The following is a 25,411-nucleotide window of genomic DNA, read 5'->3' on the forward strand; positions in this document are numbered from 1 at the left end:
CTGCTATAGGAACAAAGGAGATAAAATGAATGTGACACATTGATAAATGGAGGGTAAGCTGGGCAGGGATGAATGCCCCACAACAAGGCCCTACCAGCACCCCCCTTTTTTTCTTATAGACACTAACAGACTATGAATCTACAGTCGTCCTAAAAGATCATTTGTTGCAACGACGGGTATTTAAATCATATCAAATTCTACATTTCCAGATACTTTTTCTATCCATATATTATTTGGTTAAACTTGTTTTAATATCCCAGTAAAACCGTGAGAACAGTTGCTTTTCTTAGTGTATCCAGTACAAGGAAAGCTTTAATTTTTTCAAATCTTTTCCAACGTTACCTTTTCATAAGAGACTAGAATCGATGCTGTAATCTGAGGCAGGTTATTTTAGAGTATGCCAGATTTAAGGCTTACAAAAAGAACACTTTTTTATGTCTATCTGACAAACAAAAGAGAGTGCAGATTTATATTCCTGTTAACCAAATGCTTCTTTCACGAGAAAAACACCTCAAACTCTGAGCTTCAAGTGGAAACGTACCGGCTCGTCAATGCGGAGAAAAACGAGCTGGAAGTATTACTTTTTGAAGGTCGCTCAACTCAACTGCAGGCAATGGAAAGCAGTTAGAGCACCAGTCTGTAAACACCCCTGAGAGGAACCTATACCTCCCAGTAAAAAAAAAAATCAGCTGTAAATAATGTATTGAATGCAAACTTAAGGTCCACGGGGAGATATGGATGGGCTCATTACTCTTTTAGTTTGCTGGGCTTTTACATAGTCCACACAGCTCTCAACCATCCACTCCAGATGCTCCCCTTCGCTTTTGATTTAAGGATGCTTTTACCTGCGGATATTGTTATGGATATAGGTATTGTCTTGTGTTTTTTATTCTCTACGCATCGCCCTGAGGTTTGAAGGCCGTTAACTCGTGCACCCACACACATGCTCAGTGCTATTTTTTTTTAAATGTTGGTGTGTGTGTGTGTGTGTGTGTGTGTGTGTGTGTGTGTGTGTGTGTGTGTGTGTGTGTTGTGTGTGTGTGTGTGTGTGTGTGTGTGTGTGTGTGTGTGTGTGTGAGGCCTACGCCTGCCTTGTCCGGGGAACATTGATCTCGAAGCCGGATGTCAAACATTTTAGCGCCGATCTTGGCCTTGTTATTGCCTCGCACAGCCGGGTTGTTAATGCATTAAAAATCGTTTGTCCCCTATCTTTCCCAACCTATCTGGCCCTACTGCCCCGAGCAACACAAGAATACCCCTCCGGTGTAACATACACACCACTCCCGCCCCCCCCCCACTCTGTTTCCAACCACCTCCTTCCATCCTCCGTCTCAATCAATCTTTACGACACCCGGTTGCATCTCTCTAATGTTTCCGGACTTGACCGTATCCCCGTTCAAAAATTCTTAATTAAGCCCGTTCTGTGTGTTTACCGTTGGGCAAATTACAATCTGACGGGGCTAATAAAACAACATTTGGCGAGAGAAAGGCCAAGAGGAGCATGTGCTGTGACCCGAACCTCTTTCACCCGTCTCTCTATCTCCACCTCAGCTTATCTCCTTCCATCCCCACCTCTTCATATCTGCCATGTTTTCTACCTCACGGGTTTCGAGGAGGAAAGGGGAGGGTGGGGGGGGGCAGAGGCGTTGGTTTGGCACCAGTAGGTCCAGGGTCTCACATCCGTCGCCGCCGACGCGACTATTTGTTTTAAGTGCTCACATGTCGTCTCGGTAATGCCGTCCAACGCGCTCACTTCTCATCTCTGATTATTAAGATGCATGAAGCCGCCTGCCTGCATGTCAACTCTCACAGATATGAGTCATATATCTACGTTCACATCAGCATCTTTCTTCATTTGGGTATTGACTCATGCACTGTTCTCACATTCTGCGATCCATAGCCCACACAGTGTGTGTATTATATCTCTATTTCTGTGCACTTTTGGCCGGTCACCTGAGAACTGCCATTTGCTTTGTGCTAAAGCATGATGGAGAGGGAGGCCGTGTCACAGGGACCTCCTCATTTGCTCGGCTTAATGTTAAACACTCACACAAAATGACCTCGGTGTTTGTAACGTGCACGTAAACAGTATGTAGAACCACAGGAGTGACACGGGGAAATCAAATGCCAAATAGAAGAGTTATTATGGCTACAGCACTTCTGTGACCAAAATCAATACTGCGCAACTCTGCGCGGGTTTTGACAATGTGGTGCGTTCGTGCTAGAAAGTCTTCTCTCAACTCACAAAAGAACCCGAGAAGCTGCTCGTAGCTGCAGAAATATTCAAATACATGTGGTAGCAATCCGGCTACAGAGAGATTCATATGGTGTATTAATTATAGATATTTTCCTGTCTTTGTGAAGTTTTTAATTAGCTGATATTCCACGGTTTGATGTTTTCAAGTGAGGTTAAAGGGAAGGTAGAGTCTCTTAGAAACTATTTTTGATGGAATTCTCTATCAAATGTCTGTCAAAGGGGGGGGGGCGTCACAGGACTGTAAGAATCTTTTTAGGGGCGTGGCTTTGGAGGGAGGCCTGAAGGGGCGGTCACTGTTTCCAACCTTCTAGCTAGTTTTTGTGACTTTTGGACCGAGTGCTGCTAGCTGTTTTCATCGGAAAACATCAGTACTTTCAAAATCAAGGTTACTCTCGCTGGTTTCAGTTTGAAGCAAGTGTTTTTGTTGCCGAAACAGAACCAAGCGCTATTGTTTTAGTAGTTTGTAATTCGTAGTTATTTTAAGCCAAACCATGATGGGTGTTTTTTTAACCTAACCATTCTGTAGCCTCAACCTAACTATGTAAACATCAACATAACATCTGTATAAAAGTCAGGTCATTAGGAAGATGCCTTATTTCCAGGCATTAAAGGTTTGGTGGTTCAGTTCCCGGCTCCACCCTGGCACATGTCAAACGGTCCTTGAGCAAGACCCCGAACACCAGCTTCCCCCTGAGTGAAAGTCACTTTGGATCACAGACTCTGCCAAGACACACATTGCTCTTGATTTTTCTAAATAGTAATTTTCCAGTGTTGTGAGCAACACAAACTAAATCCCATTCGCCTTCGCTGTATTGGCGTGACAGCAGAAATCTAGGTGGATATTTTTAAAACCTAAACAAATGAAGCCAAAGGAATCTCTCGTGGCTAAGACTGTTTAAAGCTGCCAAACACACACCTTACATATCCACACCATGTTACATCAAAGCCAGCAAAAAGAGTGGTTCACCTTATTTAACCAGAATCTGATTCCCTGTAGAGAAACGTAGTAAACCAACATGTACGACCGGAGACAAAGGCTTTGTTGGACCAGCATGTCCGTCTTAGAAGGTATCGTCTCCTCAAACCCCGAGTCGATCACAAAGACGTGTGCGGCTCTAAAGAAGGACAAAAACTAGAAATTCTACACAAAATATAGAAAGGTGTTGTGTCCGGGTCGATGCTGTGTGTGTGTGTGTGTGTGTGTGTGTGTGTGTTGCGATGGTGACAACGTATGCCGGTGTGTGTTCCGCCCGTTTGTATGTTGCGCTACACCAGCTGACAGGTGCAAAGCCCTGCGGGACGCCGCTGTTGTATCTTACACTCGGCTGAACATATACAGCACATCAGAGGTGTAACAAATCCATTCCTGACTGCCAGAACCTTTCAGAGAGTTTCTGTGCCTGTGAACAAACACATCTTCAGGTTTCCACACCTTCACAGCTGATGTGTGTCTGACACACACCGATGAAGAGCGGCGGATTCGTGGAAAGACGGCGTAGACGTGAGTGTGTGTGTGTGTGATGTCTCTGTGTGAAGCATCCCTGTCTCAATGGCGTCTTTAGAGAGGTTAATCAGAGGAGAGGTTGAGGAGAGTGTCGGGGCCGGCTCCGGTGAAGAGTCCTCGAGCCCTCTCTCTCTCTCTCTTTCTGTGTTGACACCTCTTAACCTCAGTCTATCATCTCTCACACTCACACACTCCACTTCTATTGACACTCGCCCGCCCCGCCGCTCTCCAAAGACCCGAGGAGAATCCACTACAGTGATTGTCCATGAGAGGGGCCGCCTTCCAGCCCGCAGAGAAGAAAGGATTATATAATGCGCCGACATACGGCAAACAAGACGTGATCAGCTGCAGTCCTTTTCCTGGCGTGTTTTCCGGAAGGATCCGAGAGGAAAAGCCTGACAGGTAGAACGAAGGATTGATGAATTACCCAGAATCCTCCACATGCATCAATTTGTAAATTAATCCCTCTCTCTTTTGTCTTCTCGCACCCAGGAAGTGTACAAGATCTGCATGTCCACCACTGTCAGCGGCTAGTGTAAGTGGGGTCAGGAGCTCGGGGTCAACCGAGAAGAGGTCAAAGGTCATAGAGCAGTGGGTCTTGTTAAAATACCTTTTAGCCTCCTTCAGGGATATTATGTAATGGCTCTGGGAATAAGGTTGGGTTCCAGGTTGACTGTTTTGTGGTGGACACTGGATGATATATGTGTTCTGCTTTATGCCAGATGTATATTCATTACCCTTTTTAAAGAAATCAGGATGCAAAAAGGAAGTGCCGGGAGGTCACCAGGGGTCACGTGTAAGAGGTCGCATTTATGTGTTTTTGGGAAGGTGCATCATCCAGGAAGCGATCGTCTTACATAACACCTCTGAGGGTTTTCTTTATAATAAAGTTAAATTAAAATCTTCATAAGCTCTTCTGGCAAAACTATGTTTCTTTTCCCTCTTGGATCGTCGCTCATGCTCACCCGAACCGGTCCCGTAGAACCGGGTTTGTGCCGGTCAATATATTGGGAACGTTTGCATATCAATAAAACGAGTGCTGTCTTCAATCTTAATTTTTAATACGGTGATAATAAGTGTATTAATTTTCATAACTTCCATTCAATAGCTGTGGAATATGAGTGATGGTGGCCCATTTCTTTGTCCACAGGGAATATGCATCTCCCTCTCTCTCTCCCCCTCCTTGTTGCCATTGATCACCCCCCTGCACCGTTTTTCTCCCCCCTTTGTCCTCCGCTCTCCCTCTTTGCTTCCCCTCACACCATTGCGCTGTAAAAATTCCTCCTATTCCTCATTTCAGCCAAGCTAACTGTGAGCACTACCTTTTATCAGTCCAGAACTGTTAAATTAATAAATTGGTATTGACAAGCTATCAGCCAAGGGGGATAAATTATTTGGGAACAGGAGGCTAGGGTCACATGACTTTTAGTACCCACGATTCTGTAATTATTCCCCATGAGAAGAACCTTGGTGTGGTGCATTGCCCCCCCACAAACACACACACACACACACACACACACACACACACACACACACACACACACACACACACACACTTACAGGAAGAACTATAAATATCCTCACATACAGTGGATTGCACGCGCCATGGGAATACTGACGATCATTACTGCTATCATAACCGTCATGATACAGGATGTTATCCCGCTGGAGATTTTATCATCACAATTTACACTAAAACCATCAGTGGAGGAACCTGGAACGTACGGGCGGCGTTGAATGCAAATGATTGCGATGTATCGAGCCTCGCGTTGCCGTGAGCGGAGAGCCGGCTACCTGCTAAGGTGGAAAAGAGTGGGCTGCACCTCCTGCAGCTGATGGTCTCCTCTCGCTCCGTAACCAATGCAAATGAGTGGAGGTGCGAGCTACAGGATGGAGGTGCAGCGCTGCGGACGAAGGGGGCAGCGAGCATGTCAAGAGTGCCAATCACAGAAGTGCTCTTGTTGTCCTCCGGCCATCGCTGACCTTACGACCCTGGCCGTGGCCCTAAATGTCAGAGGTCACCAACCAGGGTCAGCGCAGATCACTGCAAGACCCTGGCCAGGGATGCGTCACCATGGCAACACGCCGCTCACTAGAGTGGAGGAGAGACTGGAGGGGGGGGGGGTTACATTCTGTATGCTGAAATCATGCACACAGATACACGTCAACACACACACACACACACACACACACACACACACACACACACACACACACACACACACACACACACACCAGGGTGAGCATCACATCTGTGGGGTTTTTTCTTTCTTTCCACTGGGAGTCGAGCCCCCCCCCCCCCCCTCCAGTGAACTAACACACAGCTGGGCAACATCCAAAGATGCCTGGCATGAACACTCAGCAAACACATCCACAGTTAATTATTTGGCCATATATTACGTGTCAAGATGGCTGCCCCATCCTGCTCTACTGTGTCACTATGAGAGGAGGAAATATACTGTATGTTCATGAATGATAGTGAAGGGGGAGATAAATACTGATATTTAACTAAATTAAATACGTTTTAAATAATTAACACCACGTGCTACATGTCTTACTTCCAACAGGAACAACCCACTGTGGGTGCATGAAATAATAAAGGAGGGGAAACGAACAACTTTGCCACATGCACTCACATGAAGTCGGTCCGGAAATATTCGCTTGCACGTTGCGTCATCTAGTGGCCGGATCAGGCCGCGTCCTCGGCGCTCCTGTCCGGCTCCTCGGCGCCGTGAAAGAGCGGGGGTGAGGTGGGAGTGGAGGGGGGGGGGGGAGAACCCCGCTAGTCTGCTTTTGTCTCCGGGGAGCTCCGGTCGATGCCTCGTCCCACCATATGTCTGATCGCAGCTGCCAATCAACAGGTCAACGCGACCTCGGGGAGGCAGACACCGGTGGGGAGAGATCAAACACGGACCTCGGGGATGACAGATGCAGATGGAAGGAGGGAGGAAGAAAAGGCAATAAAACATTGCTTCAAAGATGGCAACGGTGCACTAGGAGGCAAATTATTGTTAACAGTAATCTGCAGAATAGCGCCTCGCATTGGGATCGATTGACTATTATGGAGCCTTTGAAGCCGAGGTAACGCCGGGCTATTGTTCATAGTGGGACACGAGCAGCAAATAGCAGCTGCTTTTGATTCAACTAGAGCGCTTCCTGAGCCTTAAATACTACTTATTCTATGCAATCATGCTTTGTAATGGACTTGCAATTTGAGCTCCTGCAGGCTTTGGGCCCATTGAGAGTTATATTCATCCAGTTGTGGTCGCAGCGCCATGAAAAGTGGCCGACATGTCTGAGTTTAAATAGAAGCCGAAATAATAAGGGGATAAAGTCGAACAAATAGTCTGTTTTTTTAATATCGTCTACTTAATATATTTGTTTTGAGGAGTGGACATACATGCTCTTCCCTCACCTTCTAGATGTTACGTCATTATTATTATTATTATTATTTTTATTAGACATAGTGAGAATTTACAGAATGCAGCCATAATGTTTATTATACTATTTTAAAACATATGCCTTAAAATATCCTGCAGCAATCTAAGAGAAACTAAATCAGAATGAACAATAGAGATAAATGAGAAGAGTTGATTGGTGACTTAATCAAAAAACATTCAAAGATAATGTGTTACTTTTAGATGTGTCATGTCTTCATATCAACCAAAGACCACGCCGATGAATTAAAAAGATGTGGTTTAAAGTGTGCTTGGAGACATGAAAACTCATCATTTTAATATTTATGTATGTAAAAAAAAAACCTGATCATTAAATGTTCTTTTCATCATTATTCATTCATTTAAATACACATCTTGAAGAACCCTGGTTGGCCGTTTTCAGGGAATTATGTCTATGAATTAAAATTCAAACATTTTGAAGACCTTTATGTCAAGTTATTTGTGTAACTGGTATTCTACAGTGCTGCTTATGAAATATATATTCACAAAATATGAGCTACAAGCTTGAAAACCCACCTTTTCCTTTTCCCCGTGCATCCCTTTGATCTACATGGTTCATCCTGTGAACTGTTGTCTGTGAGTCTATCGTCGAATCAATGAGATACATGTAAGCTAAAGGAACCAGCTTTGGAATGCCGCTGTAAACGTGTTGCATTAAAACACGGACATAATGTTTCATCGCCATCTCAGCGGGACTGATCTTCTTACCTCACTCTCTGCTAATCAGGAATAAGTCTTTGCGCCTTAATCTACGGCCCCCTGCACCCCTCCGCCATCCCATTAGATTAACCAAATGACATGCACATATGAACATACACAAACACACACACGCGGCTCATGACCTCAATCTCATTCTCCCAGAAAGGTAGTTAATTACTATTTTTTTGTGTCGAACAAAAGGGACGTCAGTTGCTGTATTTTAGCAGGAAATATGTGAACAAACTCTTTATGATGAATCTATTTTAGTTACTTATATTTTATTAAATAGCCCATCGCAACAAGCTTCACACTGATTTTGTTATTTGGATTGCCTTTGTATTTTTGCAAGAGATTTAGGTGTGTGTGTGTGTGTGTGTGTGTGTGTGTGTGTGTGTGTGTGTGTGTGTGTGTGTGTGTGTGTGTGTGTGTGTGTGTGTGTGTACAGCAAACATATGCAACCAAATTAAAGCCTTAAAGCTGCGTGAATTGAAGAGGATTTGATGCAGAGAGCAATTCATGGGAATTAAGCAAATTAGGTCTCCAATTAGCTGCTGACATTGAATAGGAAGATTTGGTGAACAAAAAATTAATTAGATGGATTTGTCATTGTTCTAATGAGCATCGCTAGAAATGACTCCTTCTCCGTATCTCTCTCTCTCTCTCTCTCTCTCTCTCTCTCTCTCTCTCTCTCTCTCTCTCTCTCTCTCTCTCCTAAGCTTTATCCTTCTGACATATTGTTTGTCGGTCTAGAATCTAATTTGGTGTCAAATATCGCCTTATTCAAATATTCAATAATTTGCAAATAAGAAGAGCGCGAGCCGAGACAAACAAACTTCAGAAAAGTCAATGTATGACCTAATCCTCTTAGGCTGGAGCACCGTTGATGTAAATGCCAACCTTTTGCAAGTCAGAGAGGAATTTCACTATTGATATGAGAGCCGGACATGTAAAGATTGACTTCATTCTTATTAACGGCAGTATTTTGGAGTCATTTTTATAACTTAACTGTTCCTTCTCATTAGAGACTTCCAGATGTTATTTTTAGGGTGTCCCTAATATGATGGCTTTTGTCATATTTACTTTGTTAGCTTTGTGTTCCTCCTCTGTATATCTTTCATGATTTCAGTCGCTGTCTGTTTCTTCAACTGGTTCTTAATGAATGGAGAGTCCCTAAAAGAAAAAAGCCCTCCCTCTCTCCCTGCCTCCTTCCCTTTCCTCTGCTTCCTTCATCCCTGACCTCCCGTGGTCTCCCTCTTTCTGCAGCAGCGGTTATGGATTACACTGTGTGATAAGCTTCCTATTTCTTGAAACTATTTGGGATTGCTCAGATTATCTGGCCTCGTATCCTTTTGGAGTCGGCTTTGAAAAGCCCTGATTTTAGTCTCTTAAGGCAGAAGATTTTGCATCCCGACAGCTTTGACTAATTAGCATCGAACAGCGGGTGGTATGTTAGCATTGGGCTCACTTTTAGTGCTATCTGCATGCACAAGCAAGTGTGTACGCACACACACACACACACACACACACACACACACACACACACACACACACACACACACACACACACACACACACACACACACACACAAATCACAACTGAGGCAGCAGAGTAAACATGTTGAATACAATATGATTTAATTAGATTATTACAAAACATTTCGTCTTTGTTATTCTAAAAACATACAAATGAAAGAAGTGCAGTAGCTCCATCAGATTCATACATTTGATCAACACCCTAAAATCGCCATAGTTTGCAGAGTATAATGTAACATCGTCCACTTCAGTTTCAACATTGCCTAATGGTGTATTCTTTAGCACATAAGACTAAAACAGGAATTCAGGGCCAAACCGTGGGTACACCACAAACTATTCCCATTTAGGGCACGGAGGCATGAAAGCCCGGGTGGAACCCCACTTGTGGCTGCACCCTGGACCAGGGCCAGTAGAGTCTGGGTGCCAAGCTGGAGAGAGGGAAGGTTTGGGGGCAGCACCAGCAGGTGGTTCTGTGGGGCCGGACGATGGCGGGGTAGTAGGGCGAGCTCAGGGAGAGCAGGGGAAGCTGCCCCGCCACCCTGCGTACCCTCCGCCGCGCCCTCCGGCAGTGGTAGTCCCCTTTGCAAAAGTCCTGGTAGTTTGTTGGGTGAATCGCCCAGAAGTGGCCTTTGCCGTTGTCGCTGCGGCCCGCTTTGATGAAGCAGTCGTTCAGGGACAAGTTGTGACGCACGCTGTTCCTCCAGTTTTTATCCTGTCGGAGCAAGTAAAGACAAGAAATCTGGTTAGGCCCCAAAAACAAAACCTGGAAACTGTGAGTAAAACAATGGGCGTCCCCAATTGGAAATTAACTTAGGTGGCGATAAGTATCGCTGATCCTCATCGGGATGTCACCTTGTCCTGTTGTTGGCAGGACGCGCCTATAGCGTGTCAAGACCGTATATGATCGCCGTGAGACGCGACACCCTCAGTTACCTTTTTAGCACGTCGAACCAGCGATCAACTTTAATCCACTAGGCTACGTCCAATCTGTTGTTGTCGCCCGGTAAAGGCAGAGGTGGTTTGCAACCTAGCAACAGGATTACTTTATTTGTGAATTCGCCAACAAGAAGCTCATCTAGTGTCCCCGAGAGCACCTAATTGCCTAACCACTCAGACAGATTACCTGCGCCAAGTAGGTCGCCTTGGGGGCAAAATGGCGGCTGCGTTATTTTTCCACGACCGAACGAAACTTCGCCGAAGACTTTTTTGGGGCGAACTTGTCTCGCGAATTGCCCCGCTGATAGCTGTGGGGAGTTGCTAAAGTAACGCAGACAGAGATCCCTTCAGTCGTAGTTTTGACTTTATCACCCAGTTGGACTTCCTCCTGACTAACTGACCGTTGTGTTCTTGGTAAACAGAAGAGTGTAACACAGAGTGGACGTACCTTACTCTTGAAGTACGGGTAGTGGTCCATGATCCACTGGTAGATGTCACAGAGCAGCAGCTTCTTCTGCTCCGACGCCAGGATCGCCTTGGAGATCAGTGCAATGTACGACTGGTTGGGTTTGTCCGCCGAGGTCTCTGGACCGCCGCCGGTCGATGTGCTGGTGGTGGTCACCTCCTCCTCCCCCTCCTGTCGTAGCTCTGCATCCCCCTCCTCTTCTTTGACTTTCCTTTCTTTAGTCTTTGCCTCTGACCTCTGCAGCTCCTGTGTCTCAGCGCGAGTCCCCACCTCTTCGGCTCGAGGATTCTGATGATTTAGCATGTCGCTCGCCGTCTGCTCTGCTGCACGACTTCCTGTCGCTTCTTCTTTGGCACCTTTGACTCCTTTATTGAACAGAAGGTAGTCAATAGTGAAGCTCAGTCCCAGACTTTCTCTGCCGCCGGTGCGGCTGCTTCTCTCCTCTTTTGTCATCTCTGTGTTCAGATATCTCAGACTCATTTCAGAGGTTTTTGTTGAGTGTTGAATAAATATCAGGTGAGAAATGAGAAGTTTCACAGCATGTCTATTTTCTCATAAAGTACGGGACCCTTCATTTACTGAACGCCTCAACGCCCCCCTCCCTTCTCGCGCCGAAGTCCTAGTGTTGACAAGATAAAGATGAGCCTCTCAACTGTTGTTAACCTTGACGCGCTCACGAGCGACACGATCTCAACCCGTGGAAATGACGTCAGTCTGCACGACTAAATACGTTTAGCGACACATTTTAATTCAAATGTTTTTCATCTTCAGTGATTTGATGCCCCGCCGATCAAAACCACTTGCTCAATATCCCTCACAGCCGCTTTGCTCCTGAATCGAAGAGTTGTGCTTCACGGTTGTGAAGGTGTCTCCTATTTATATGACTGTGAATTTATCCCTCACAGAAAGGGGCAAAGAAGGCACAGGGGTGGTCCAGGTAGGGGGTCTGAATTGAGGCGGATTATTTTTATTAACCTAAGCAAATCTTTGTAATTACGGGAGATTAAACACTCAAGATTTAGCGAGACGTGGAGTGCAGAGGAGGATGGATGCTGTACAATCAAAGGCCTTTTAGATACCGGCGATATCCTGTTAGAGTTGTTTTGTCCGTGGGGATGCTGTCCAAAGAATTACTTCAATTATCACGGAGCAGTAATTAACGGGTCAAGTTCATTGTTTTGGAGACAAAACACATTAATTTGAGTCTCCTTTTTTCTGGAAAGAACCTGAATGTACTGTGCAGACATGGACAGGTGACAGAAGACTGAAAAATCAAATGACATAACCTGTTTTTTAGTCCTTTATGTCACTTATTTCCATTATTATAAAATAGACATATTTATTGTCATATTTTTCATATATGAAACAGAAGCTATTAAATAAGTGATATGGAGTTCATCAAATTTAATCTTAGATATCTCAGAGATCAAAACTTGTATTGTTGTTTATCTTTATTTGTGTCATGCATATTTTAATAGCTAATTGTTGTTTATTTTTCCAGAGTGTAGGTTGTATTTCAGTTGTGCTCTCTAGTTATGTGTTCGCTCTGTGTTTAATTAAACTTCTGAAATGATATCATCTGTGCTCTGATTGTGACTGTATAATTTATTATGATGATTTTCTTTTCTATTGTTTTAGCTGAAACACAGTAGACCTGCTGTCTGTTATGATATACAGGTCAAACATTCTGTGAATTATACTTTTCACTGTTATAATAAACTGTGGGTTTTTTTCTTATCTTTACACTCAATAAAGAAAAAGCGAAAAATCGTTAATTGTTTTTGCATCTATGAGGTTTACTGAAGCACCTTAAGCGCCCTCTTAAAACATGGTTTCATTTAAATCCTCTTATAATTTGTCTTTAAGATCCTCAGTCAGATCACAGTCATGCAAAATATTTGAAAATGATCAATAAAAGCATACATTTTCTGTCTGCTTCAGTGAATCTGTGTCACACTTTCAGCATGTGAAATATTTAAATGCAAAAAAAGGCAAAAATGTTTCCAGTTACACTGTTGATAAATTCTCTTGGATCTCAAACAAATAAAGGTATGGTTTTAATGAGTTTCTGATGGACTCGTCAATGGTGGCGTTATAGAGAAAGACATATTGTCTGACACCATCACATATTAGTGCAGGTAACAGTAATAGAATAGTATCTGGATAGATCTGCTGCATTCTGTAGTTTAATTGAGGGAATGAATTAAATGACAGTCAAGTCAAATCATGGAGCATATTGCCCTCTTCTGTTTAAATAATGGAACATGTAATAGCCTTCATACGCAGCAGAGAGCACCATGCTGCCTTTAAATCAGCAAGCTTTTGTATTCAGATTAGGTTCATTATAAAGTCATGTAGGATTATGTCCTGTTAATTAAAAAATATGAACTGATATTTGAATTAAAACAAAACATGTTGCCTAAAAGACAAATGTTGTCAGGTTGGGCTAATTAAATTTAGACGTGTGTTTGGAAAATAACTGAATCCTACATTTCCTATATATCTTTATTTATAAATCATAATCATAGATAACCTGTTTCCACCAAGCACCATGTTGCTGGCACACAAAAAAAAAACAGCTGTCCTTACAGCGTTGCTGTATTGACGTTTTCACATCCAAAGTAAAGCCAAAACAAAACACACCATGTTATTACATGATACTGCAATTCCTTCAATTGATTTCTTGTGTTTCCATGAGCCTATTCTTTGCCACATATGAGGAGCTTCTGGAAAAGCAGGGCTGGATCAACAGAGGGAGTGTACATTTGTTCTCAACATACTAGTTTCCACTTTGCCACAAACGTGACACCACGTGGTATTTGTGTGTTGGACAGCGTATGACTGCCCCATGCTTTGACGTGGAAGTGTATTTCGTTAATTACTCATTTTTAATTCAATTATGAACATACCTTAGACAAAGCATTGTCACATCTCACGGCTGGACGCACGACCCGAAACGGAGTATTTTGCTCGGACGGGATTTGAACGCACCATGCGACCCGATCCACTTGACAGCCCATGCTTTACACCCACGTTGATTTTGAACAGCTTTCAATACGCACGTTCACAATATCTCGATACCATTGAACCGATCGATCATGGGTATCAAAATGTTTTCACACGTGGTGTCATCGATGGATGCCGCGGCCTATTTTAGAATTGAGACCCGTCTCTTAGTGTTTTTTAAAAGTTGCACTGTAACTTTAAAACACGTAGGTCCCGCCCACTTTGTATATAGCTCGTTGGGCTCTGATTAAAACCGCGCTGTGATTGGCCGAGACCGCCCGTCCATCAAAGCAGGCCCCGGGTTTCATTGGTGAAAGACTAGCCGTCGTCCCCGACTCTCGCGGTACTGCTGCACGAAGATGGCGGCCGAACTGGTGGAAGCGATGGCAAGTAGAGCTTAGCTAGCTTCGGTTTGGTGGGAGTAGAGCGCGGGAGTGTGGTTTGAAGCGGAGCCCTGTGTCGCGGGGAAACCGGGGGCTTTGTGTGAATATAGTTAAGAGTCTGTAATCTTAGAAATGTGTCGTATTACACGCACGGCGCTACGAACTAGCCTGTGCCGCTCACGGAGCTAGCATGCTAGGCAGTGTTAACAAGCCAAGTGCGTTGGTTTAGCTAGCATCACGCTGGCTCTAAAGGAAGACACTGAAAATGAATGATGGGACCATAAAAAACCCTCGGGGGAGGGGGTTGTAGCATGCGTGCTTCCCGGCGCGTTACTATTCGACGTTATTCGGCTTATAACGATGTCTGTCTGTTGTTAGCCGGTTCGTTTGTGAAGCTGTGCACCTGTCAAAATGTCCAGTTGCCATGATTGAATACCCGACAGCCCAGTCTGAAGAGAAGCTAGCCAGTAGATTAGCGCAGGCTATATTGTTGAAGTGAGGCTGAAGAAATGCCAACGTTGCTGACTTTGTGGATGCATTTGTTGCACGGCACGTCCACCAGAAGCTCAATGGACGGTTATTGTGCACATTTAACCCAGACACGGATAGAGAGCAACTGGTGTGCAACTAAACCAGACAAAGCTAAAGCGTGCTACATGGCTCAGGTCTGACCAGCAACAACAACATCCCGTCTGCGTCGCTTATTATACGTTGTTGTAGCCGACGAACATCCTCATGGAGGCTGTTTTAATTTCTCTTATGCGGCTTGTCTTGATATCCAACTCCACTTTATTATGCAAACATTGTGCACATTGTGTGTTTAGTGCCGCTAATCGAAATGTGGACCGACTGCGTCGAGTGAATGAAAACGTTTCATTAGCATTCGGTTTCATTACGCTTCAAGTCGGCGAATCCAGAGTAACATCCGTGTTTATTATGGTTTGTTTCTGCGCAGTTATGGTTGACAAACCAGTAGATACAAATCAGATTTAAAAGCGATGTAACCATGACTTTGTAAACATTATGCAACATGTTGTTATCAAAGTGTTTTTTTGCACACGTTGGTTAGTTTTACGTTAAAGGGGTATTCTACCTGACAACAGTATGTTTAATTAAAGATCCAAACTCTTCGTTTTCCCACATATTTAATGTTTTTTGTGTGTGTGATTCATATATATGTCTGTCTGTTTCTCTTAACTACAGATTGAGTTTTATTTAATGCCAACACAGTTTCTATAATAAGTTATTAACGGGTTGATAATGCAAGTGGCCAGAACAAGGAGTGACTTCTATTATGTCCGACTAATTCCGAGGCAGGTTCAAGTCTCTATGGGATTAAAGTGACTGAGGACAGAAGCTAATTTTAGAAGGAATCAAATAGACACCTTTATGTCACGTTAAAGGCTGCATGTTAATTGTAAAAGAATTGTGTAATGCCTGTCATGGGCGACATTTAGTGGGTGTGATGAGGGCAAGGAATTGGATTCAGTTAATGGGTTTTCAGCCAGGATATTTAGGAACGTTATAGATTACTGGAGCAATTCACTAGGGATGAACAGATCTCCAGATAAATATGCCTGGGCTTTGGGTATCGGCTGATACTGAATACAGTTCCGACGCCAGTGTTTAAAAAGCTGTAAGCCTCACGGTGTAGAAGTGACTGGGATCATTCTTTTATGTGTAAGGACAAACCAGGCTGGACTTAACCATTGCTATTCTAACTGTATTAAACACAAAAGCATAGATATAAATGTCCTGAATTATGTATTATTAAAATAATAACTTGATAAAACAATGTTCAAAATTAACAGGAATCACAATTCAGACGTAAACCCTTTTTAATTACTGATATCGGTATCGGTGCGTCACTACAATTCAGAGTAATAATGGTGATCTACAGGAATGTCTTTTCCACCCAGTTATACAGGTAGAGCATATTTGTTTTTTCTCACGGCACGTGATACCTTTTTAGAAAGTCAGACTGAATATCTTCAGATAAACATTGATTTGAAATGCTTGAAAAAGTCCGAAGTAGAAGAAATCTAAATCCATTGGCACCGTGGTAGTATATGGTTTTGCATTTCCAGCAAGCATCAATACACCATGGATTGAGACTTGGCTCTCAAAATGAGTCGGGACATGTAAATTCAAACCTTCCCCTCTTCCGGACTTGATTGTCCCCGTGTTGGGTTTCTAATATTTTTGTCTTCTCCTTCCTCTAGAACATGGTCAAAAGTTTCCGGGTCTCAGACCTGCAGACGCTGCTGGCCTCAATGGGTCGCAGCAAAAGTGGGCTGAAACAGGACCTGGTGGGGCGTGCACTGAGGCTAGTGCAGACCGAATACAGTCCGGAGCTCCTGAAGAACGTCAGGCAGCTCTACGAGTCGCGCTTCCCCAAAACATCTGGCTGGCTTGCGGCGCGGCGCCCCGATGGCGTCCCAGTTGCCTACTCATCCCTCAGTTCCTCCCCAACTGCCACCTCTCAGGGCGCAGACTACCTCAATGGCATTTCCAAACCGATCACCACACCTGCAGCAGAGGTCAAGCTGGTGCCACTGCCCTTCTACCAAACCTTGGAGACCCTGTTGTCTCCCACAGAGCTAAGTGAGTGTGTAGAGTTTAAAGTGTCTGTATCCTTTTATGTTTCATGGAAATATAATATCCACATACTGTGCGGCTTGTGTGATGGATTTTTCTCTACACATGTTTACAGTTGCCCAGAACAACGAGAAACTGCAGGACAGTCAATGCATATTTGAATTAACACCAAACCAAGCAGACCAGATCAGAAATGCAAGGTTAGAAAATCTAAACTTTCTTCCCAGTTCTGTATTGTTAACATTAGATTTATTTCCAAACTCTGTAACTAATGCTTATTTTTAATATGTGACTGTTTATAGTGAGCTTCGTCCAGGAATGAGATCAATCCAAGTGGTTCTGAGGTAAGTTTGAATTCCCATTGAAACGTTATACTTTTTTCACTATCCTTTTGCCTGCTTCTGCCAGTGAATGTGTTGCTGTTCTTTTGTTAACATGCATGGGGAAATGGCTTTTTGAATATCTACTATAGTCTACTTTTAAAATGGAGCATCTGATTGAGTACTCAAAGACTCAACTGATACAGATTCAGTCTTGCCGATTTGGCAGAAAATTCCGACATTATAATACTTACCTTTCTCTCGTGTCACTCTTTATTGCAGAATCTGTTACACAGACTCCATCGGTGTCCAGGAAGACCAGTATCCTCCCAACATTGCTGTCAAAGTGAACCAGTCCTACTGTCATGTGCCGGTGAGTTTTCTGACATCTCTGAGACGAGCCACGCCTTCAGAGAACAAATGCGACTAAAGCTGGGCTGTTCTGTACTTCTGTAAATAAATTCCTCAGTCTTTCCTGTAAGCCAGTTATTTTTAACCAACAGAACACAGGTGGATGATGAATAAGACAAGAAAAGACAATATCCCGGCACTGATAGTGTTGCGTAGCTAGCCTAAAGGCAACAACTCACTGGCAAAATGTCAGTGGAAAACTCTCCATCTGGCAGTCTGTGTTCACTGTTCATGTACTACTGGGAAGCTCAGACATCCAGGGTGAGAATTTGCTGTTGTGTTGAGGTGTGTAGTCGGTAAATATAACCAGAAAGACAACATTCACAGACTTTAAAAATACTTTTAATTGTGGTTTTGATACTATATATTTTTGTAATAAACTACCCAAAGTTGGCTTTTGATAAATGGCAAAATGTTACTTGCTGTGTGAAGACGTGTATCCAACGAGATGGAATAATTAGATATACATAAGTGAATAAATAATCACTCAGAAGCACAAGTAGGGGAGAACAGGAAAAAACGACCGTGATCTAATTCTCTGAGCTTCAACATTTCTTGTCTTAGTGTGTTTTCACACTTTGTCTATTTCGCCCCAATCAACGAACATACGGTATGTGAACACTGAAAGAGAACTTGGATCCCTTTAAAACAAACGGCTTCAAGTCTGTGTTGCAGATCTCTTAACCTCTGCATTGTGAACACAAAGCGCTCCAGGTCTGCTTAGGGGCATGCCGTCAGATCAGCCAGCGATTCCTTCAGTAAGAAAGGGAGTGAATCATCCCGAAGATCACACCATTGGAGGGGAAAGTATTAACTTCAATGATCTATAGTGTGACCAGGAGGCCCATCAGAGATGAGGTGGACAGAAACAGAAAGTCCTCTTTCAAATGACAATGTGGACACAAATAAACATTCTGTGGTTCCACTTTAAGGGGAAGTTTGGACTGAGTTTGGTTTGTTTCTATGTGAAAGTAGTCCTAATAGTCTTCTGAAAGTGTGGAAACACCCTTTTCTTTTTTTACACTATCTCATCCATTCAGAGGTAAATCTGATGTCTTATGTCAAGTAATAACTCAAATTGTGTGTGTGTACAGGGCTATTACCCCTCCAATAAGCCTGGTGTGGAGCCCCGCCGTCCTTGTCGTCCTGTAAACATCACTCCCTGGTTGCATCTCTCCAATGCCACCAACAGAGTCACCATCACCTGGGGAAACTTTGGCAAGGTCAGAATCTGATGCTTCCTATATCATATGTTCGTATTTTGGCATAGGATTGTTACGCCAATGCACCATTCCTAGCTGGGAGACGCAGTTGTTCCTTCTTGTGGTTCATGGGTCAGTCGTGCATAGTTTAACTTATAAAAGAAAGCTCCTAAGGGTTAGGAGCTGAACTACTTTTTACTAGCGTCTTGATCCAGGTGAGCAGCTGGAAGTCTGACGAATACACTCTAACTTCTGTGAGTAAGAACTCTTATGTAAAGCTATCGGGAATGAGCAATGTGAAAGTAAACACGGTAAGAAACTGGTTTTTGAATGCAGCTTTCCTTGTGCTTTAATAGTGTTCTCTTTACCCCAGAGTTCTGGAAATACCCACATCACGATAGCCTAAAGTGTGATGCCTGACAGTCCAATAGCTCTGTGTTAAGAATTTATAGCCTGCATCAAAACTTTCATTTGCTGTTTTTTATGATGTGTATTTTTTGCATTGCTCTGCATTGTTTAGTATAATAGCCACAGGGAGACAGAGGAGTGTCATTACAGATCTGTTCTGGCATGAAGGTTTGAAAGGTATTTTCACAGCCTCCTTTTATCCACTACATGATCATCAAATACTGCAGATTTAAACCGACGACGGCACTCGAGTGTGTTAAACTTGAGTTGCCGATTTTGGAGCAAAACCAACCTTTTTCTCGGTGAGGTTGAAGTGGAACAGGAATACACAATCGATTGCTCAGCAAACCTAATCAATGAAGTCCACAACCTTGTGGTTGCATGGTAAAACTAAACCACAAGTAGGGGTGTCCATCACATTCTAATAGGACTGTACGCAATGGCTTTCTTTTTTACGTTAGAAGCCTCTGTTGTGTTTTTTTTCTATTAAGCTTGAAATGTCTGTAATCCTGTTTTATGGTGTCATTACCCCCAAAACTAACTGCACTTTATGATGCTGTTAGAGTGCAGCTATATTGCACCATTTATACAGGTGCTTGCCTCCAGTTTCTGTGCAGTGGGATAGCAAACAGTGAAATGTTTTTACACCAACAAATATAGATTGAAGCGGAATATTTTGTTACAAATATGTTGTGATTTTTAATCTACATTTTTTTAAATGAATTTTGACATTTAGCCTTTACAAACGCTCTGGAGTTACTGGGAATGTTTGAAACAATCCGACCCACCCACCACTGGTACGGTACTCCTGACTACCGCGCCTGTTTGTAACTCAAACCGAAACGTCATCTCCAGTTTTATTTTCTTACTGTGGAGTTTGAATGAAGTGTTTTACGATGCTCTGCCGCTCAACCAGCTGATCTCACACCCACCCAGCCCGTTGTCGGAGCCAATCCGCCTGCCCGACATGCAGAAAATATGCTTTAATCAACCACCGGAACCCACTCCAACCCACACACACCACCAGCTTTATGCATTATACAGGATTGAGACAGACTGAGCGCCGCCGCCATGCGGTGGGTGTCTCTGTTTGAGACAGAAAGAGACCCAAGATAAAGAAGAGGTGGAAGTTGGAGAAAATAAAGGCCATTTTTTATTTATTTATTCATAACGATATTGCATCTGTGTTTGACGTTGGCGGTGATGGTCTTAGTCATGGAAATAAGAGTGTATTTCATCATCGTTTCCGTTACCAAAATGAACACACTGTTTTAGATTGGTAGTCATTTGAAAGAAGTGCTCACAGCCTGTGACTCTGTGTTTTCAGCGGTACTCTGTGGCCGTGTATTTAGTGAGGGTTTTCACTGCAGCAGACCTCTTCAGCCAACTCAAACTCTGCTCTGTTGAGAGTGCAGAACGCTGTCGTGAACGCAGTAAGTGCCAGCTTTGTACTTTGCCTGAATTCTTTTGCAAATTGGACTCTGAAACTGTTTAAGTTGGACTGTATTTTTTTAATTTTACATCTAAAAATGCAGTGTCTAAAACTATTATGACACTTTGAGATATTTTGTGTGTTTATCTATAGTCCAAGACAAACTACGTTTTGACCCAGAGAGTGAAATTGCGACCACGGGCCTCCGGGTTTCTCTCATCTGTCCAGTGAGTATATCTTCATGATAATATCTGACATGTTGAGGTAGGTCAGTCATCACTGTCCTGCACATTTTCTGCTTCAGTCGTTTCACAAACTTCTTCTTCTCCCTCATCTCTCTCCCTCCTGCCAGTTGGTGAAGATGCGGCTCGGTGTGCCATGTCGAGTGTTAACTTGTGCCCATCTTCAGTGTTTCGACGCCGTCTTCTTCCTGCAGATGAATGAGAAGAAGCCCACATGGACGTGCCCCGTCTGTGACAAGCCCGCTCCCTTTGAGCTGCTCACTATCGATGGGTAAGGAGCCAGAGAATTCCCCTGATAATGCTACATTGTGAACAACAAATCCATGTAAAAATCCGAAGGAGGGGAGTCGAGTAACATTAGCAACCGGTGAACTCCGTCCTGCTTGTAAGAAATTCAACCCTTGCAGTTCTCTGCCATTCTCCTGCAATTGAGTTTGAATGGAGTATTCTGTTCCTTTCCTGGTGTGACATCTGTTTCGTGCGGTGACTAACCAACGGTGTGCATTTCAGGCTGCTGTCTGAGATCCTGAAGGAGACGAGTGAGGACATTGAGGAGATCGAGTACTTAACTGACGGCTCCTGGCGACCCATCAGAGATGAGAAGGAGAGGGACAGAGAAAGAGAGCGCAGCAACACACCAGAGTATCCTGTTGTTGATATATGTAAGTGTGAAAAACCTGTTTCTTTTGTACATAATTTTGATGGTTTGCAATCATTTTTAAATGTCCTCTTTACGTTTGCAGGCATTCCCGAGGCAAACGGTCACTCACCGGCCCACAGCAGCACCAGCCAGACGGGCAAATCTGGTAGTGGTTCTGTGGGGATGCCAGGAGGCGCTGCTGGGGCACCCGGAGGAGGTGCAGTGGTAGATCTGACTCTTGACTCCTCCTCTGAGGAGGAAGGTGGCGGGGCAGGTGGAGACAGTGAGGACACTGAGGACAGCGCCGACAGTCCCGCCCCCAAGAGGGGCCGATACAACTACGACAAGGACCTGGTCACTGCCTACTGACCCCACAGCTCTGGCCCCTCATAGACTGACACCCACACAGAGACAGAGAGGCAGGGGGCTAAAGGACAGGAATACAGTAATCCACTAGATGCAACGACCCTCCCTTATGCCCAAACCGTTGGAGCATTTTAGCAGCTCTCTGGTTTATATCCAGTCGAAACAAACACACACAAACGTGCACTGCTAAGTCTTCAATCTGGAGGGATTAGGATTCCTCTTTGTACTGTACACCACTGGAAGCAACTCTTAACTCTTTTTGGCTAACCGTCACCTTGCAGTGAATATCTGTACCGTCCTGCCTCTGACTTAAAGAGACTGAATGGATCGTGCACACCACCACCACCACCCCATCACCCTCCTCTCTCCAGACTATTCCCTCTCTTCCGCCTCATCTCTCTTTGTATTTGACTTGGAATAACAGGCTCTTTTAGCCATGGGACGTTCAACGTGTGCGTCTTTGATTTTTGTCACATTTGTGATGAACAGGCAAATTGAAAATGGAGGTTCCTCAGTAGGTTTTTTTTTTTTTAAATGGTCAAAAACAACTAATGGAAAAGAGCATGAAAATATTGGGGGAGGACGAGGCTGAGATATCTGGAGTGTGGTGCAAATTAAATCCTCTCCCATTGTGTTTATTTCTTTGTTCAGAGAATGAATTCAAAGCTTGAAAGGGTTTTTTTTTTTTCAGGAATTTATCCTTTTTTAATTATGAAAGGGCAGAACACAATACTGGCATCGATGTGTGATGCTTTCCATTTTTATTTTGTCCTTAGCTCAAGAGAACCTACCTCAGTCATGAAAACAGCAGAGCGACCAGAGAGTAGCTTAGAAAGAAGTGGAGGACAAAACAGTCTTTCTGAAGCCAATTTTACACTGGATATTTTGTTTTCCTACATTTTTGTTTTTTATTTTTTAATTCCATCGTTCCATGCAGCTCTGTTCCTTCTGCAGCAAACAAAATCTTTTGTTAAAGGGTAAGATAGCTAACTGTAGGTGTCAGTGATGCAAAAAGTTGAGGGTGGACTCCGTAAAACATAACTGAAGTTATTGCGCTGTAACGTGATTTATGAGGAGTGAGATATCGGCACTGCATATTGACGTAACTTGTTAAAAGTACTGCAAGGCAGCTTGCCCAAGCGGCTGTATTTTTAGAGAATGGTTGTGAGATTTTGGTGCCTTTTTTTTTGTCGAGTGGTGAAGATTGGAGCCCGTTGTTTTAAGGCTGGTTGAGCTGGCGTCTGGGAGAAGGATTTTTTTCATCTAGGAGATTTCCTCGATGTTTTTCCAGTCGGAGAAACGTAGATGCAGAATAAAATCTGTGGTAAAGGACGGTTGTTAGAATCAGAAGTCCCCCCCGACACTTTGATTTCCTCCTCCTCAAAATATCATATTTATTTAATTACTTCACAATATCAAAACAGTTGTTTCTAAATAAATTGATATAATATTTGGCAGACGGAAGCTGCTGGTTACAAAGAGCAGGACCCTCTGCTGCCGTGGGTCGAGCGTTGCGTGATCGGTCCAGGTTCAGGGCTGTGCTGTTGAACGCTCCCTTTTTCTTTTCCTTCTTGAATGCATCCGACCGAGTCAAACCACCATACGGAGTACTTTGCTGCGGTGGGTTCAACACGCCTGACACAACGAAACTTAATGAAGTGTCAATAAGTGCAACCCGGCCGCGCTCAAAGCCATTGATTTGATTACAAATGGTCTTGTCTGGAACAAGTGGCTTCAACCAACAATCCCCTCGGCCTGCTTTCTTTTGATGTAGATAAGGTCACGTCTATTTGCTGGAGAAGAATTGGACTTTAATTGTTACAGGCTGTAGGCTTACTACTAATATTCCTCTGCCCCTGCACTAGTGTTGTCAGCGTGCGACGGCTGCTCCACAGAGAAGGATACCCGGCTGCATGTGCAGGCTTTAGGTTCTTGTCTGCAGCAAGTTCATCAGTGTTTGCACTTTCATCCGATGCGTCATCCCATCTTTATGGCTTATTTATTTTAAAGCCATCGCGTAGTATGAGTATTAATCAAGGACCCCTGACCGTTGCGATCAGCTCTCCTCAACCATCTATCAGTAAATGTGAAACCAGAAAAGTGGCGTTCTGCTCCACTGTGAGACCCCATGTGGGCGAGTACTGGTGACTCTGCATTTCCCTGTCTCATCCCCCTTTTTTTGTTCCGGTTTGATCAGCACAGAATCAGGTTTTCTTTCGCCTTTTGCTCGTAAGCACAGAGAAATGACATTTACACATCGGTCTAGGGCGCCTCGGATGCACGTGCATCCTCCGATAGGGTTGATGATCGGAGGGCGGGGGGAAGTAGGTCGACACAAATCTGGTCTTCCATTTTTCTCCTTCTTTTGACGCTTTGACATGGGTTTTACAGAATCGATACACTGTTGAAAAATGTTTGATAATCCACACAAAATTGATTGATGGCACTTTTGGCCTGTAATACATCTTAGTCTGTCCCTGAAAAGGATGTTCTATACAAGGCGCTTTTTGAAGCAAAATGATTTAAAGAACTAATACCTTTTCTTTAACTAGACAATTTGTACTTGTAACTGTTATACATATAAAAAATGACATTAATTTGTTGGTATAAAAAGGTCATTATTTTGAAAAGTTCCCCATAACTTTTCTTTGCCTTACGGTTAAAGATGAGAGGTGGTGCAGGTTGCTTCTGTGGAACTGAGCCAGATACGTTCGCAGGTGGTTTGGGAGCCGGAGAGAGCTGAGGGTCCGTTCTTTTTGTAGTGGCATCTCTTCTTCTTATAATAATGCATAAGGTAGCATGGGCAGAGGCTTACAATCCATGATGTAAATGTTTTGTTGTGTTTTTTTATATGTTCATATTAAAAGACAATAAAATTTAAATAATATTTTATTAAGCCTTGAATCGCCTCCAGTTGTTCCTAATAGGCAAACAGACAATAGAGACGGTGTTGAGGGCAGTGGCACCTGGAGCTGATGTCACGGAGGATGGCGATTGTTATGTCCTGTACCAAATGCTCAGACCTGGGGACACATTAGATGCCTGTTGAGGAGAAAACTGTAAAATTTCAAATGATCGTATTCTAACAGCTGTTATTGACGTGTGGAATTAATTAAAATGAGTTCTTAAAAAAAATTGTCATTGTTTTATTTTGATAGTCTTCAGCCGGAGAGCCGCTCGTAATGACTTCATCTACAGAGACGAATACATCACATCTTATTTTCAGCCTTGGTTTGATTTGTGATGCATAATATAAAAAAAATAGAAGTTGTTCTGATACTGGAGAAAAATCAAACAAAATATATACAATTATAATTTTTTTTTTAAATTACACTCTACAATTACACACAATCTTTATGGTAAAAACAAATTCTAATTATTTTCTGTATACTAAATACTAGGTGGATTTTTGTCAGTAATAAGCTATAATATAGATTTTTATACATTGCATTGAACACTCAATAAAGCAGCAATGCCCCTAGTGGAAACCAGAAAAATAGCATGTATTCCCCTCACAGAATGGCTCAAACTAGTGGAAAATAATAAAACC

The 25,411-nt window shown here is 43.4% G+C and overlaps 2 protein-coding genes across 2 annotated transcripts; one reads left to right on the forward strand and one right to left on the reverse strand.

Annotated features, from left to right (window-relative positions):
- Positions 1-9,742: 9,742 nt before the first annotated feature.
- foxq2 (forkhead box Q2) lies at positions 9,743-11,327 on the reverse strand. The gene is made up of 2 exons (XM_084011225.1): positions 10,836-11,327; positions 9,743-10,163 (listed from the first exon to the last, which is right to left on the reverse strand). The coding sequence occupies exons 1-2, from the start codon at positions 11,304-11,306 to the stop codon at positions 9,795-9,797; spliced, it is 840 nt and encodes a 279-aa protein (XP_083867351.1). The 5' UTR covers positions 11,307-11,327; the 3' UTR covers positions 9,743-9,794.
- A 2,886-nt stretch (positions 11,328-14,213) lies between these two features.
- Positions 14,214-24,996, forward strand: pias4a (protein inhibitor of activated STAT, 4a). The gene is made up of 11 exons (XM_084010753.1): positions 14,214-14,245; positions 16,465-16,846; positions 16,956-17,040; positions 17,143-17,184; positions 17,443-17,533; positions 18,666-18,794; positions 20,509-20,614; positions 20,767-20,840; positions 20,966-21,126; positions 21,366-21,517; positions 21,599-24,996. Exons 1-11 carry the CDS (start codon positions 14,219-14,221, stop codon positions 21,862-21,864), a joined length of 1,515 nt encoding a protein of 504 aa, XP_083866879.1. The 5' UTR covers positions 14,214-14,218; the 3' UTR covers positions 21,865-24,996.
- Positions 24,997-25,411: the final 415 nt, after the last annotated feature.

Source organism: Eutrigla gurnardus (genome assembly GCF_963514095.1).
Source record: "Eutrigla gurnardus genome assembly, chromosome: 6".
Taxonomy (NCBI): Eukaryota; Metazoa; Chordata; class Actinopteri; order Perciformes; family Triglidae; genus Eutrigla; species Eutrigla gurnardus.

Excerpts from the sequence above, each read along its gene's own strand:
- foxq2 (XM_084011225.1), bottom strand. The coding sequence starts at position 11,306 with ATGACAAAAGAGGAGAGAAGCAGCCGCACCGGCGGCAGAGAAAGTCTG. Across the intron at positions 10,164-10,835 it reads ACCCGTACTTCAAGAGTAAG|GATAAAAACTGGAGGAACAG; the intron begins GTACGTCCACTC and ends TTGCTCCGACAG.
- pias4a (XM_084010753.1), top strand. The coding sequence starts at position 14,219 with ATGGCGGCCGAACTGGTGGAAGCGATG. Across the intron at positions 14,246-16,464 it reads CCGAACTGGTGGAAGCGATG|AACATGGTCAAAAGTTTCCG; the intron begins GCAAGTAGAGCT and ends TCCTTCCTCTAG. Across the intron at positions 18,795-20,508 it reads CCTGGGGAAACTTTGGCAAG|CGGTACTCTGTGGCCGTGTA; the intron begins GTCAGAATCTGA and ends CTGTGTTTTCAG.